We start from the raw sequence: 16,465 nt of genomic DNA on the forward strand, positions 1-16,465 counted from the left end.
AGCAAGATTTTCAGCTTGTTTTGTGAAAATGCCAAGTTAACATATCAACACAGCTGTTATCCCATAAGATGGAAAAATCATACAGTCCCGGCCAGATGCAGCTCTCAGCTACGTTCACCACTTCTGCTATCTACACACAATTCTTCAATTTTACTTAGTTACCAAAGACAAGGATGTCTCAAAAGAGTACTCCAGTATGTATAAGCAGCTTAAAATCTCAATTATTTGTTTGAAACAATTATTTCCAGTTTCCTACTCAGAATTGTGTGCAGAGACCCTTTTTCACAAGAAAGCTTTGGAGGCCTTACCAAGAATCTGAGGCAGACACCTAAATTACTGTTTACAAGCCAACCATCAAAAGACCTCTGACTAAGCCCTTTAGTCCTTTAAAAATGTTCTGTCCCCAGGTTTCAGGGAACAATGCGTGATATAAAAGGTGAGGGAAAAGCGTTCTCTTCACAGCACCCTAATATGCTAAAGTTAAGATGAATAAAGTCACTTGCCTTATTACTCTAATTCCTTACCTCATACATACAGGAACAGGTATTTAAAAATAAACAGGATAGTCCCCCATGCCTTTACATACGTCTATGTATCATACATGCATTTTTTTCTTTTACATCTACCGCTCACTGTGATCCTTTAACCTGTATAACTAGGAATTTTTGTACCAGGAAAAGGGCAGGTGTCTTTCCGTCTATTTTTAAAAGCAACTACAACAGAATATTTTATCAGCAGAAGAAAAATGATAATCATCCACTCAAATTTTTATTTCTAAACCTCCTCAGCAATCACTGAATGACTAAATATTCAAAGTGAAATAAGGAGGAGAAACTAGTTAATAAGTGGAAAATGTTTTGTCCAGGTTAATTTTGGAGCCCGCATACCTGAAGTGCTATGAACGTTGGTGAAGGAATTGTCAGAGGCACTGTAGGGCCAGGCACCAGGTGAAGGCAGCGAGGTGTTGAGGGAAGAATTAGACCCTATCAAAGGGAGAAGGAGAGAGAAAGAGAAGAGTAGACCAGTTTTAGAGTTTCTGTTATCCTGTTAAATCTCAAAAAAGCCACAATTTGTATCAATGACAACCTTTTACGCGATACACAGACACGATGCACAGGCACATAGGCTTCCTGCTTAGTCAAATGCAGTAGACTTAATTCTGTTATGACAGGCATGTTAGAATATTCTCAGATACTAGAATGATGTTTTACCTGTGGTGTTGTCCCGCAGAAGTTGGTGGTCAGTATCTACAATGGGAGATGTGGCTGTCCCCCCCAGCACACTTCCAGGGGTCACATAGGGGTCCGATTCAGGGTCAATGTTTTGTATACCTTTCCATGGCACTCCTGGTTGGAACTCTGGGACAGGAGGGAAAAAGGAGTTAGATGCAGAGAGGGGAATGCCATTTACTGGAATTAATTCTTGAGGATATTTTAGAGGATAAATGTCTTCTACACTGTCCCTCAGAAGATCAGACTTCTCTTAATTAAAATCTATTTCATATTTCCTCCCATGGCATTATCCCTAATGACTGAACACAGGTCAATAACTGCAGAAGTGGTGGAAGTGCATACAGCATTCCTTTGACTATTTGTATGTAACATCATAGTCAAGACTATGACTCTCATGTCTGTGAGAAGAAAACTTGATACTACTGGTTCAAAAAGTTGACACAGGAAGGGCAGTATTAGATAACGATATTGCACTGTCAGGAGAATCTCAGTGAAAACATAAGAAATATCCTCTTAGTTCCACCATCTGCACCAGAGTTCTAACACTGCAGCGTTTGCAGAATTAAAATTCCGTGTTTATCTTACCCACTGCCTTCATGATTTTGTAAATGTCAGTCATCAGCTCCTAATCTTTTGTAACTCTGCAAGATAATCTAGGCTAACAGGTATCAAAATTCCTAATATGAACAATCAACCAGCCCCGCACCAAGAAAGGAATCTGTTCAGCTACTGACAAAATACTGCAGTCCCCTGAAGGACCACCTTATGCTTAAGGACCACCCAAAGCAGATTCTCAGGTCTAGTCACAAATGAGTCACACTCAATGTCCCTGTTCCAAAATAAAATATCCATGAACACAGGTTAGGACCCGGAATGGCTGAAGACAAGGCAAGAGATAAGTCTGAGTCTTTCCTTTGTAAAGAATTCTGAAAACTGGCAAGACTGAAAATTAAGTTAAGCAAACTCTTTAAAAGTTGGTCTGGAACAGTTAGCCAGTTTCAGAGCTCTACAGTTTTCTGGCATGAGGTACTCATGCCAATACTTCAACTGTAGTTACGCAAATGACTACATTTCTCATGTAAGTTCTATACAGAATATTTTGTGATAGGCTGCTAGAAGAGATTTATTTGAACTTCAGCATATTGACAGATTCCCAAACTGTCCTTTGGGAATTACACTTATTCTTATGCACACCCACCAACTGTCCCTACAGGAATACTCTTATATTTCAAGGTAGTAAAGAAAACATGAAGTACATTTCTCCCGATACCTGAAAGGTCCTCCCCAAAAGTTCAAACCCAGGATTATTAGGAAAGCCATAACAGATGTACCTGGGCCAGTTTTCCTGGAGCGTATAACTGTACTATTTCTGAAAGCTTTCAGTGGTATGAAACATTGTGGGTGCACAGACTTTATTGAGATAGCTAATTCTTCAAATCTCTTCTACCTCATCAGAAAACATTTTTCTTGCCACAGTTAGACACTACGATTTCTCACAGTAAAAGCTTTGATTACTTTGTGTAGGTTTCCTGCTGTTGTCTATCTGTAGCACAGACTCCCAGGCTTGCTGATACAAGGTCTATACTACTGGTTGTCCTGGTTTCAGGTAGGACAGAGTTAATTTTCCTCCTAGTAGCTGGCAGGGTGCTATGTTTTGGATTAGAATGAGAAGAGCGCTGATAACATGCTGATGTTTTAATTGTTGCAGAGCAGTGCTTACACCAAGCCAAGGACTTTTCAGCTTCTCTCTGTCCTGCTAGCGAGCAGGCTAGGGATGCAGCAGGAGCTGGGAGGGGACAGACCCAGGACAGCTGACCCAAACTGGCCAAAGGGGTATTCCATACCATCTGACGTCATGCTGAACAATATATAGGGGTGGCTAGCCGGGGTGGAGGGGGGGCCGGCTGCTCGGGGATAGGCTGGGCATCGGTCAACGGGTGGTGAGCAATTGCATTGTGCATCACTTATTTCATACACATTATTATTATTATTATTATTATTATTATTATTATTATTATTATTACTATTATTCTTTTCCCTGTCTTAATAAACTGTCTTTATCTCAACTCACAGACTTCACTTTCCCGTTTCTCTCCCCCATCCCGGAGAGGGAGGGGGGAGGGTGAGCGAACGGCTGTGTGGTGTTTGGCTGCCAGCCGGGCTAAACCACAACACTGGTTTACCCATGAAATGTACCTGCACCTTTATTTCTTTGTGCTTGAGTGGGTACACGGCAAATAATTTGCAGCAAGGAATGTATTCCTGGAATATAAAAGTATTCCAGGCAGAGAAAATCAAAGCATCTGCTATTTGCTGAACAACACTGGTGATTAATCCATGCAACTTCAAGGACATCAGTCTGGGTTTAGCGACTGTTTTACAGAAGATTATGTGCTTGTTTAAATACATACATATTTTTCCTAGATATTCTTGAGTTTTCTTGTGGACAGAAATTTCTGCCAGTGAAACTCTAGATGACTTTAAGAATATGCTACTGCCGACTGTAACCCAAACAGAAAGAAACTTCTACTAAAGCCACAAGATTGTTGAGAACTATTGAAATATGGTAATACTCCCATCCTTTACGCAGCACAAGCAAATATGAACCACAAACAGCAAAGCACACACATTTTGTACCAAGACTGCTGGCAAAAGAAGCCTTGTGCTCCACAGTGGATCATATTTATAAACCATTCCTGAGAGGAAAAGTTCAAGCATCCTTGAATTAAAAAAGGTCAGGACAGGAAAATTCTGTTCCCATCATCACAAAAAGGTAGCTTTTATATATTTTGCTTTCTGATTCCACGCCAATCCAATTTTTAAACCCTTTTTTTTCATCCTAACACAACACAAGAAAGGAATGAATACAAGGAGGGAGCTGGTATTATGTATTTTACGGACAGGTGTTCTCATGAAAATTTCCGGAATTGTAAAGTCACAAAACTACAGAAGAGACACTATTCAGGCAATTCGTCAACTAGTTCCTATTTAGCTCTGCCATTTTTTACTGGAAATTCAACATTTATGTTTTTAAAAAATACGATACACCAAACGTTTTCCTTATAGCGGTTATTTATGTAAGATGAAGAGAGGTCCCAGCACATCAACCATAAAGCTGGGACATAGCCCCTGCCCTCATGTAATACCTGGAGGCCAGCTGGCGTTGCTGGATTTACTTCCGATCTTGTTCGTCGGTGGAGATTTGGCAGGTAACCAACTATCACCAGCAGGGCCTGCATGGCCACCTAGTGGGTCGCCCTGAATTATGTCGAACTGGTTGTAGGGCGATCCTCCGCGAGCCTTTCCAGGGGGCACTATTGCACCTGAAGCATTAAAAAGATACATTTACACTCAGGAAAGGTTGGGGTCTTTACGAGAATATGGAATACTAAAACCAAAAATAGTTAAGATGAATACTGGTGAGGCAAGATGTTAACTACCTTTAAGAAGTTTCACCTGAGCTGCTTCACCTCTGGTAGATGATAGTTCAACAGTATTCTCAAAATAGCCAACCCCCTCTCACCATTTTTGTGCATATTGGCATCTTGAGAAGCCACAGAGGGCAGCCCTTCCATCATAGTCCACTGTTTAAAGCGGGATTCTGTTCCAGCTTCTTTCCCTCCCACCATGCCATAATCCATGCCACTTGAGCCGAAGCCTGTGAAACAAACAAACAAAAACCATTATCAGTTGCTCTTTTTGGTTTAAACAGCCTTAAATCAGGAGGCACTGCAATCATAAATTCAAAATTCAAGCACAGCAAATGTAATATTTGAAAGGAACTTTCAAAATAGGTTTGTTAAGTCAGCATGCCACTAAGATACACTTTGACATTAGGTTTGTATTCTTCTCTTATAATGAATAATAATGCAATTTTATCAAGTGCTGACATTTCTTGTAACCTTTGCTCTAGCACTTATACATTAATTACTCATTCCATGGGAGCACTTACCTGAACCGTATCCAGGTATTTGCCCTTTGGTCTGTAAATCTGAGAGACCCACATTCAAGGGATTGGGTACCATGCTGTCTATATGCGGCTTAGGCCCGACAGGGTGGGATGGTGAATGCTTCATACCAGGCTGTCTCTGCTGCTGCTGCTGGAGGGCACTCACCATACGAGCAATCTGCAAATGAAAGCAAAAAAACAAGGATGATACTGAAGCAACAACTTGAAAGAGATTCAAAGGACCATGCTCTCTGACAAGTCCAGTGCTAGCACGCTTTATGCTTCACGTGATTGACAGAAGCAGTGCCCCACCTGTTGCTCCTGCTGTTGTCGCACAGCTTGAGATAACTTCCTCTGGCTCTGTAACAGCTGCTGCTGCTGCTGCTGCTGCTGCTGAAGGAGGAGCTGACATGCCTACAAGAGAAGTGGGGGGAAAGGGTGGAAATTCAGGGTTCTTCAAGTGAAATGTAATTGCCAGGAGCTTGATTAGGGGTTAGTAGGGATTAGCCGGAGCTGATCAATAGCAAATGCTTTACTCAGAACGTACGTAAAGGTGAACTGTTTCTCATTCCTCACAATGAAATAAAATTAACAATGAAAGCTTTAGAAGAATACTACATCGGTTAATTGTTTCTAACTTCATGTCCTGCAACAGCATTACTAGTACATTCTTTATTACCATTGCTGAGACTGTAAGTCTGAAGAAAATCAACAAACAACTGCTTTCTATAATACAAAGACATTGCTGAGAATCATTACCATCCCACTGCAACATTCACAGTAATTACACAAGCCTGTCTGGATTACCCGCTGGCCCCTAACAGGACTATTTTCATGTATAACAAGCAGGGAATATTTGTACAAAAAAATAACACAAGATCATTAGAAGAAAACAGAATTAGAACAAACTTAAAAAGAAAGCAGCAGACAATTTGTAAACCGTCTGTCTCACAAGATTACTAGTTACTTACTAATTGAAACTGAGGAATCTGTGGAAGCTGGCTCAGCATGGCAATCTGTTGCGGAGAAAGCTGGGGCCCCATATTGAAAAGACCTGGATTCAAGCCACTGTTGGGGAACTGCTTGAGCATGGAGGCCGAAACCTGCATGAAAATCAATTACATATCCTCAAGAAATGCACTGCTATGAGAAAAGATGATAAAGTGGGAATATTTGTATAAAGGAATAGGTATGACACCGATATTAAGTGGTGTTCTGGGAAAGACATTACAGATTTCTTAACACATCACATTTAAACATATACAATCTATGGCTTGAGCAGAGTGAATTTTTCACTTGATTGACAATATACAATATTACATGTGCAGATGCAGACACACACACACACAAAGGTTCCTCCCCAAACCAATCAGTTGCTAGAGACTGCACTAGATTAAAATCCTGACATACACACAGCTAACCAGTAATCACAGTACTGCATTATCACATTAAAAATGTACTGCTCGACAAGGGAAAAGAAAGGCATTCAGGCAGTCACTGTAGCAAGGAAACAGTGCCTCACAGAAAGAGTTAATCTCTGTGTATGCTGGATAAGCTATAGTAAAAGACAGGAGTAGGTGGAGAAGAATCCCCCCGTTTCTCCCTCTGTGTTTGAGAGTTACACAAGCAGAGTATTCAAGAGAATCTCCAAAAGTCTTCACCAAGTGCAGAGCAAAAGGTAAAACTTGTGCAATTGGAGAGCCTGAGGTCTTAAAGAGTTCTGCAAAGTAAATGCAACATGTAGCCCTTCATCAGGCCTCTTATTCAGGGGGACACGAAGCACAGGACAAAACTGCTTGAAAAAAAATTAAGCTGTCGCACTTCAGAGTAACTTTCAGCTTTCACATGAGTATTTTATTTTTAAATACTTTGCAAATGCCTATGTAAGACAGGATTTCTGAATCCACTCAGATTTAAGAATACTGGTAGTGAGCATTTACAACTGGCTTGGAATGAGAGAAAGAAGGCTAATCCTTCTGCAAAATTCGATCTCTAGATGAATTTAAAATTCACGGTTGAAAGTCCTTAAGACTTTGTTTTTTTTAATCTATACTGTTTATTTCTTAACATCAAGTCAAGACTAAGACATACGTATAAGTCTCCTCAATGATGTGCTCTGGAGGCTGTAGCTCTTTTTTTTTTCCTCCTTTTCTTTGCTTTACAAGTAACCAGTTACTATAAATTCCTTACCTGGGGAGAAAGAAATTGGGGAGGCACTTGCGCCCGGATATTGGGGGAAGGATTTAGTGGCTGCACTGGTGTGTGCATGCCCCTCGATTGTGCTGTGCTGTTTCCAAACAAACCATGATTGCCACCCTATAAAATTAAAGCAGTAGTGAGAAGAGGAATTCTTCAGGATAATGGATTTCTATGCTATTAACTATGTATAAATAATGAGGCAAGTACTGACTTAAACAGAGTATCCTTTGAATTACTGAGATGTTTGCCCTCAATCAGTAACATTTCACCTGCATTAAGACTGCTGTACTACATTTTCAAGATGCAGGCTCTTTCTCCTCTACGCTGAGAAGTCATGTTTATGCGTGTATTTCAAAGCACATGACAAAGCTTATGTTTGCTGTTTTGCATTTTACATGTTGGGAAATGGAAACTGTGAGTACAAACAACACGCTAAAAAAAAACATTCCACTAGCTTAAAAGTATCGTAAGACAGCGTCAACAAGAATTTTTGGCCATTGTTTTAAAAAAGTCAGGTAGTTTGTCAGACTAGGTTGTCAAGGCATCACTCCTAAGTCTATTACTTCCTCTGCAGGCCTTTCACTAACAAATTAGAATTCAAAACTTCCATTAAAATTTTCCTTCAATGTGAAAACTTCAGGATTCTGGATTGGGATTTTTTATTTTCCTTTTTTTTTTTTGTAAATTTTCAAATGTGAAAAAAAGGTTTTTGTTTTTCCTTCTAGGCATTTTTTTCCTGAGTAGGAATACTTGCTGTTTCTTTTGATTATTTTTTTTAATGAGAACTATTTACTGTTTTCTTCTGTAATAATAAACCCTACTGCACAAAAAAAGATTGAAGAAAATTCATAGTTGTGTTCCATTATTTTAGCCTCTGAGCAGACTGCCTTTTTCCAACATCTTTCGACAAAGATGGACAGGAGATGCAATGGACAGTCTCCTATGCTTACAGTTGCATGCTGTTGCTTCTAAAAGCTGAAGCCAATGTATTTCTCTCTGATACTCCAAAAGTTCCTCACATGCCATGATCCTGTCCTTTCCTTTCCAAGACCTTCAGCAATTCCCATCTGCCCCCGTATACCAAGACCTCTTCGATCCATACCTGCTTCTGCCACATACCAGGGCTTCTAAACTGCACATTTTCCAGCCCTCAGCCACCATTATCTTCTCCTTCTCTATGCCAACATCCTTGCCCCCAACATAATTCGTCTTTCTCTATATTTGACTCTATATTTGAGATCTTCCATGTCTTCTCCAAAATCCTTCCTTCCCTTATATGCCAGAGTATCATACAATTTGCCTCCCTTCCACCATAATACTGGGCATCCTTCACTATCTTTTTGCTCAAACACAATTCTCTCATTCTGCTTCTGCACTGGCAGCATTATGGATTGCTCATTCACCTCCATCACATCTTATTGCCTTAATAGAGCTCGCCTTTCAGAAGCAGCTCAGGGTGTCATTAAGCATGTAAGAGGATAGGATATATATGCATTTTTTGTCTAAGAGACAAAAGGATTCAGAAAGGACTCATTGGATTCAACTACGTATTAAAGTTTTTGAGAGGTCTGATGATGCTGCTACACTTTCAGCCTTCTCTAAAGCTCCGTGGAGTTCTGTACACTGAATTCGGGAACTTGCCTACAAATTTTGGACTTAATCTGATGTTCAACACTTATTGTGTCACATAGAAACAGAGAGACAACACAAAGAAACGCCATCATGTCAAGCACGTGCCTACATAAGCTACTCCAGTTGTAATACTTTGGTTCTGTCCTTTCATTTCCTAGCATTCCTGCAGTGTTTTCTCCTAGTATAATGCAAAACGTAATTAATAGCCATGAATTATTCTCAACTACAGTTAACTACTTCTTTTCTTCCCTGCCATTCCTCCATATACAGAATGAGAACATCACTACTTCAATCATTTTTAAAGGCTGCTAAATCAATCCTTTCCATGGCCTGTGGGGAGGGGAGTAGGGAACAGGCACAACGCAAAATGACTGCAAATTTTTCAAGGCACATTCCTGCATACGAGGTCACTAGGTGGAGTCTGGAAAAAATTCAGTGTTGGGGGATGGTGGGGCAAACCACCAGCCTCTAACTAGATTTTAAAACATCAATTAAAATAGATAGCTCTCCATTAACTTCATGACTTCTGAAAAGCAAATCTGTCTGCTGCTGCACCGTGTTTCAGGAAGTAAGAGGCCAACAAAACCAGAAGGAATACATTTTGATGACAGCAACCAAAGTGGATCAATTCTCAGTGTCTGGGTATAGCTGAAATTTCCATTAGCTGTATTTATTTGGTAGGAAAAGAAATGCAAGCAACCAACTAACCGGGATTAAGCCCAGGTTGCAGCCATATAACAATGCATCTTATAAGGTGGCCTGCTTACTTGTCTAGCAGCGAAGTTTTGGGGACTGAGCCCTGAGCCGATTGCCCCAAGGCCGACGTTGGATAGTGTGGAACCAGAGGGAGACAGCTTGTAGCTGGGAGAAGGGGAGAAGGGAGAGCAGGGAGCCTCATCCCCAAGGCACCCATCTTGATTGGAGAAAGGCAAAGTCAGCTGAAGCAGCAGTTAGCCAACAGCAGGAGTTGGTTAGTGAAGCAACAGAACGCAAGAGGAGAGAAAGAGGGATGGTGAGTGACTAGGAAGAAGCAAAGTTAATTTGTAATAGCAATTACAAGGACACAACTTCCAACTCAAACGATCATTTGACAATTCAGATTTTGGTCCAAGGAAATGCTCAATGAATCCCTAAAAAATCCTTTTTCTTTTTAAAAATATATTTTGAGTAAGAAGGTTCACTTCCGACAGTGGCTATTACCACTACAGAAATAAATCTTGAATTAATTCCTAATGTTACCACACACCTGCAAACACAATCCATGTTCAGAAAGCATTAGCTCTACTCGTGGTATTTATTAAATGGGCCACCAGAGGGAGTTGACTAAACTGTTTTTGGCCTGTTATACCAAAATGGAGGAGTTTTTTAAAAAAAAATTCAGACACCAAAACGCCTACAGAATTTTTAAACCTTTTCCATTTTACATGTGATAAACTGTATTTAAAAAAAATTACATTTTGAATCTATTGGACACTTTCCAATTCATAATGTGAAGCAATTAATATTTGATAACAACATTGAAAGCTTCTACTTAAAATAGACAAGAATATGAAAGAAATGCTACCATAACATACAACAGATGTCACAGAGAAAACAGATGTCATACAGAAGCTCACAGTACATGGACATACAGCAAAAGGGGTTACAGAATTTAGAAAGGGTGTTTCCAATAAATCACAGACATGAAAGCAGGAAAAAATTTGGAAGACTGTGATTACTTATGTTTACTTTGATCTAAACTTTTTTTTTTTTACAGTAGACGATAGCCATAAGAATCACTGTGATGAAACCTGTAATGAATTTCATTACTACCAGTCATTCACCCTTCCAAGAAAAACACAATAATTTCTTTCTCTCCGTGTAAAGAGAAGTCTGTTCTAGAATAAAAAGCATTATTCTAATCAGATAATCTAGTTTGCCTATGCATACCTGACACCTGTTTTATAAACACATTCATTCTACAAACATAACTCCCTCACACCTTTTATTGTTGAGTTCATCCAAGGTTGTTGAATTTTTAGCACTTCCAGAAGAATAGGACAAAAACTGGGACCTCAAAAACAGAGGCTGAATTTAATTTATCTAAAGATATTTCTCTCACCTTCTCAAAATAAGGCCCACTATCTGTAGTTCCCATGTCTTTGGAATTAGGTGGACGGAACCCAGATCGATCCTTTCTCATTATGTCATTAAAATCCCCGAGATTCATGGCTCGTTTATCTACCTCAAACTTCTTATCTGGGAGACCACCTGTAGAAAAAAGAGGAAAGGCGGCAAAATTAGTGACAATCTCTGCTGTCTTTCATGACAGCAGGTTCACAGACGAAGAAAACATCTTTAAGATCAGGTTTGTTGTGTATATATATGTCTTGTAAAAATTCCATTTGTCTTACCACTTAGCAAAGCACACAGTTCCTATTAACAGATGCTGAAAAAATAAAACAGGAAGTTTCATTTTTAAGATGGAACAAGCCAATTTACTTTAAATAATTTAATGTGAAGTATTTCTTACAATTTATGTAGAGATATAAAGAATTTGATCATAATTTTCCTACAGTAATGTGGACTTCATTCTTGAACACCAATAATCTGGCCTAGCATAACTTCCCTGCACCAGACAACCGATCTCTCTCAGCTTGTATGTAATAATTCCACAACCAGTAACAGAGAGACTTTTCAAACAACCTCTTCAGTCTCCTGCCTTTGTTTAGTGAGTAATCTGATGAAGCAAGAGGAAGAGATATTAATGACAAAACCACCATACACAGTGGACAAGACACTTTCTTCAGAAGCATGTCATCAGCCAAATCCTGACTGAAGGAATTTTTCTACCTTACACTCTGAGCTGCTGCCAAGGAACAATTCGATTTGTTGTATTTTGCACTTAGATGAACAGTGTTATGTTGAAGTAGATAGAAAACATCTCAATTTTAAAATATGAGCAACATGGTACAAAAAAGCTTTATTGGTATTTTTAGTTTTAAATAATTGGGTTTAGGAGCACAGATGGCCTTTCCAAGAACAGTTGAAGAAACCTGTCACCACGTTTAACCAAAACTTATGCATCTTCCAGCAAAGGAAGCTGGTGATGGATATGATATCCTACCACTGACAAAACATTGAAGTCTTTATAATATACAGCAGACAACTAATCACTCTGAGATCCTCAAAACACTTACCTTCTCAAAAAAAAAAAAAAAAAAAAAAAAGAAAAAGCTTTCAAAGCCAGTATTTCTTGTTAATGTCCAATTGCAAACTGTTAATATCTATAGGTATGTCATTGACGAAGACCTATGAATTCAACCACTAATTGCATGGATTTTTCTTTTTGGCACAGCTTTGAAAGTTGATCCAGTTTCAATCTTCTCAGATGCCTTCAACATCATCTATCACAAAAACACTGACATATCACCTCCATATCTTGGCTTGTAACTGGACTCATACTGACCTGGATGGGCTCATGCCTTTCTAATATATCCTAAAACGCTAGAACTGGCTCTGCAAAAGCAGTTGCAAAATACCACGTACATCTTAAATCCTGTCAATATCTACATCTAAGCACTATGCACAATGCCAGCTAAGCACTACCAAAAGGCTGTGTGCTTTAATTCTAGACAGGCAGCGCTGTTTATTGGTTGCTTGAAAAGAAAATGAAAGGGAGACAGAGTTGCATCACTGTTTGATATGAAACTGGGTCAATGCCAACTCAAGATGACTTAGCAGCAGAAACACGCTTTTGTCTCTTCAGTTATCCTGATGACCCAATCAACTCCTCGAACATTACTACATGATGCCATGCAACATGGCTCGTTAAATAATACGCAGGGCATTAAACAGCGCCTTCAAAGGCTTCGAGCACAGATACGCCACTTAGTGCTGAGGCAGCTGCTTAAACTTCAGTATAAACAGGGCCTTGCTAAGAGATGATAGCATTCATTTATCTCACTCATAGAAAATTCTAATGCAACCTTGAAACCCATTGTGAGAATCTGTCTTTTGGACTCGCTAACAAAAGCTGTAAATAATGCAGGTGGCTGAAGACCAGCTTTACCTTAGATGGTACAAGATGACCATTAAAATCTGAAAAGTTCAGGTTTTATCCTCAGCAGTAAGCAACAGCACTTGTGTATGAATAAATATGAAACCCTAAATCCTCTATGTGTAGAACTGCAGTACATGTTAAAAGTCCAATCATCTTCGTAAGAGAAGACACTTTGTTGTTTCTTGGATTTTTTCTCTCAACTATTAACAGCTATAAGAAACATGGTAAAAACTCCAAAATGAAACGAGATTGAAAGACCATGTTCATACCCTAGTGAGGAAAAAAGCTGTGAAGTATATCTTCCCCCACCACACGCACACAGCTTAAAGGAAATATCTGTCTGAATTCCATACAAATTCCATACAATGTTGCTTTTGGAACAAGAGACTCAATGTGATAAAAATATGTACATCCAATGCGGTAAAAGTAATGCTAAAGAAAACCGTTTGAAATATGTTTTCTGATTGACCACAAAAATTAAAATGTTTTAAAGATACTGGTTTTACATCTTTGCCATGAAGTTACATCATCCAAGATTACTCAGCATGCACATGCGCTTACACATTGAGGTGTTGCACCCAAGTGCCCTATCTGGTTAGGGCTTTGCAATGTATTTACAATAGACAATTGCATGAACTGTATTTGAATCAACAGAAATTGGAAATGAATTTCCCAGTCCTTATGGATGATGCAAGAATTCTATCATCTGCAAAAATTGCAGCTAATACATGAAAAAAAGACAAAGGTGGCTGTCAATATTTTATCTTTTCATTCCCCATTTAAGTGGTCATGACACACTACTTACTGTATTATCAAACTTCACGCCTCAGGACTTACATACTGGGAGAGATTTCAGTAGATAACTGTATCCTATTTTTAAAGTTCAACAAGCTATCTGTTGAAGGGATTTGATAAAAAAGGAGAGAAAAAGATCTGCCTAAGGCGTTCTATTGATCCACCTCTTTTCTCTTAGGCAGTTTAGCACCTTGCAACCAAAGCAACACATTTTTCAAAAAGGAGACTGAGATCAACATAGTAAGAATTACTATGGCAATTACTATGACAACTGGACCTATTTTAGGATGCATGATAATCAGAGCCAAGTTGCTCTGTGCATACAAAAGCCAAAATTTTCTTTTATATGCATAGTCTCCAAGCATAGATTTAACAGAGATCAATGTGCATTTATCCACGGACTTTGAAAATATAATGTTGGAGTTCCCTGGGTAGTAAAGCCTGGTACATTGTAATCCTGACTGAAAACTGGTTGAAGAACAAGCCTACCTCATAAGTAAGCCCAACTTTTGAGGTTTAGAAGTAGATTAAGGCTGAGCAAACAGCTTATACTTTTCAAAGGCATAAGCCATAAGCAAAAAGAGAACTGCTAAGCAAAAAAGAAAGTAACAACAAAAACTGTAGGAAGGTCTCAGTTACATTCTTACTCTTTGAAATGGAATACAAACTATAATAGACTCCTGTACCAAGGATCAAGGATATCCCCATTAATGGACACATTAAACCTAAAGAACAGAAATGTGACACATCAAGACAACGCATGCAACCTTTCTGCAGCGATTTCACAGGATACGCTGAGCATCAGCTACCTTTCCTCACAAGGTCTGATGGCCTTTAAGATCCCTGAGAGCCGGAAGTTCCAAAGACCCAAAAGTGTAATTTGGAGATAAAGAACCAGGAGAGCTATAATCAGCACAAGCCAAGGCTACCTTCCTCTTCATTTGTATATTCTTAGATCTGTTCTTTAGCAGCAGCAGCTGAAGGCAGATGAGAACTGAACATTCTTATCTCTACCTAAAAGATCTTTAGAGAAGCATGATACAAACACTGCGTGAATGGAAGAGGCTGTATGAGGCTGAAGTGGGGAGAAAAAAAATCTGCTCCTTTCCCCAGGGCTATGTTGTACTATACAAAGGCAGGTTTTAACATCTCTTACTGGGATCCTTCACTGTTCAGAGGAAGAAAGCAATTTGTGGAAAAAAGGAACTTCTCTTTAATCCTCTATAATGCATGATACATCAGAAAAATATACATTTTATGACTGTAATAATTTTTAAGCTGAGAAACATTACTGCTGTTCAGATTGCATCGGAATACTAAATTTGGAGCTGATGTTAAGACTTAAGCCTTGATTATTGCAATTCTACCTTCAGTAACAAGATTAAAGGATGTTCCAGATAACAGAATTTTTTTGGCTCAGAAAACATCAGCTACATTAGCAGACATGATGCTACAATAGTTGCAGGCGAGGAATTATTAAACCTGTTGACAGCACTGGTGCAAAGAGGGTTGACATCAGACCAGATGTCTTGCCATTGCCACTTACACACACACAGAACTGAACTATGTTCGTTTGTTCATTGAGTAAAAGTTACTTAGCAATAATTTCAATTCTTCCACAACTCTATTTAGACAAAGTAAACCACGAACAAACCAGACACCTGCACTGTGAATCCCCACCTCCCTGCACTAACTTAACAAATACTCATTTGAAATGCCAAAGAAACTGTCAAAATGTCCAGATTACACAACTACACAAAAAGTACACTCAGAAGATCTTGAGTGGCTCAAGTGGCTAGACTGGCCCTCCGTGTCCCTGTTTGCAAGAGCTTATCAAACTACACAACTTCCAAAAGATAAAAATAAGCCTGCCTTAAAAATAATTCTATTCAGTGGAGAATACCAAGACCTCTCTGTATCAAAATAGTTGATTTGACAAGCTTTATGCTGCTCTGGGCTGATGCTGATATCGTGAGAGATCACTGTTTCTGAATGGATGGATGAAGAGGCTAACACTTCTAGACCTGTAGTGCAGTAAACACAATAAATACATTGCCACTGTTAACAAGTGCCCAACAGGCTTTGTATTCACTCTGCAAAGCCTCGGAAGTGAGATTTGTCAGGTTTGCTTTCCCTGAACTTTCCATGAATGTCTGTGAACTTTCCTTGGCCTGCCTGGAGAAGTTGTAGCTGGAACAGACTTTATTTTAAAACCAGGTGGGCTACTGCCTTATTCATTATCAGACAACTAATATATTCAGAAAGAACATAGAACTTCTCTTCCTATTTTACTTCCATAGGAAGACTGACTTAAGATGGGTTTCATGTACGGTTAAGACGGGAAAAAACTTAGCTGTGACTTAAGCTATTGCAAGGGATGATGAAAAGATGACATCTTGTTAGAGCATTAGTATTCTTTAAGGGCAAATTTTTGGGGCAGTCCAAGACAAAGTCTTTTCTTGTTGTATCAGAGAGTATTAAATGTGAAAATTGCATTGCTACTCTTATTTAGGATAGTGTTTTCCCTACAGCCCATCCCACTTAAGCTGTGCAGTATTTGTGGTGAGGCTATCAAGAGTGAAAAATCTGGTTCTACTGAGCTCATAATAACCTGAG

The 16,465-nt window shown here is 39.1% G+C and overlaps 1 protein-coding gene across 17 annotated transcripts in view; it reads right to left on the reverse strand.

The window, feature by feature from the left end:
* TNRC6B (trinucleotide repeat containing adaptor 6B) overlaps positions 1-16,465 on the reverse strand; it is a 94,365-nt gene that overhangs the window by 18,949 nt on the left and 58,951 nt on the right. For 8 of the 17 annotated variants that reach the window (XM_040558909.1, XM_040558902.1, XM_040558883.1 and 5 more), the window contains 8 exons: positions 11,114-11,262; positions 6,153-6,284; positions 5,494-5,595; positions 5,185-5,359; positions 4,756-4,890; positions 4,379-4,555; positions 1,212-1,358; positions 888-983 (listed from right to left, as the gene is read on the reverse strand). In XM_040558909.1, the coding sequence (XP_040414843.1) occupies positions 888-983; positions 1,212-1,358; positions 4,379-4,555; positions 4,756-4,890; positions 5,185-5,359; positions 5,494-5,595; positions 6,153-6,284; positions 11,114-11,262 (1,113 nt within the window). Of the gene's footprint in view, positions 1-887; positions 984-1,211; positions 1,359-4,378; positions 4,556-4,755; positions 4,891-5,184; positions 5,360-5,493; positions 5,596-6,152; positions 6,285-7,371; positions 7,498-9,779; positions 9,951-11,113; positions 11,263-16,465 lie in introns of all 17 variants that reach the window. The other 9 variants (XM_040558893.1, XM_040558844.1, XM_040558825.1 and 6 more) reach the window with 2 other exon arrangements.

The sequence above is a fragment of the Cygnus olor genome, chromosome 1 (genome assembly GCF_009769625.2).
Source record: "Cygnus olor isolate bCygOlo1 chromosome 1, bCygOlo1.pri.v2, whole genome shotgun sequence".
Taxonomy (NCBI): Eukaryota; Metazoa; Chordata; class Aves; order Anseriformes; family Anatidae; genus Cygnus; species Cygnus olor.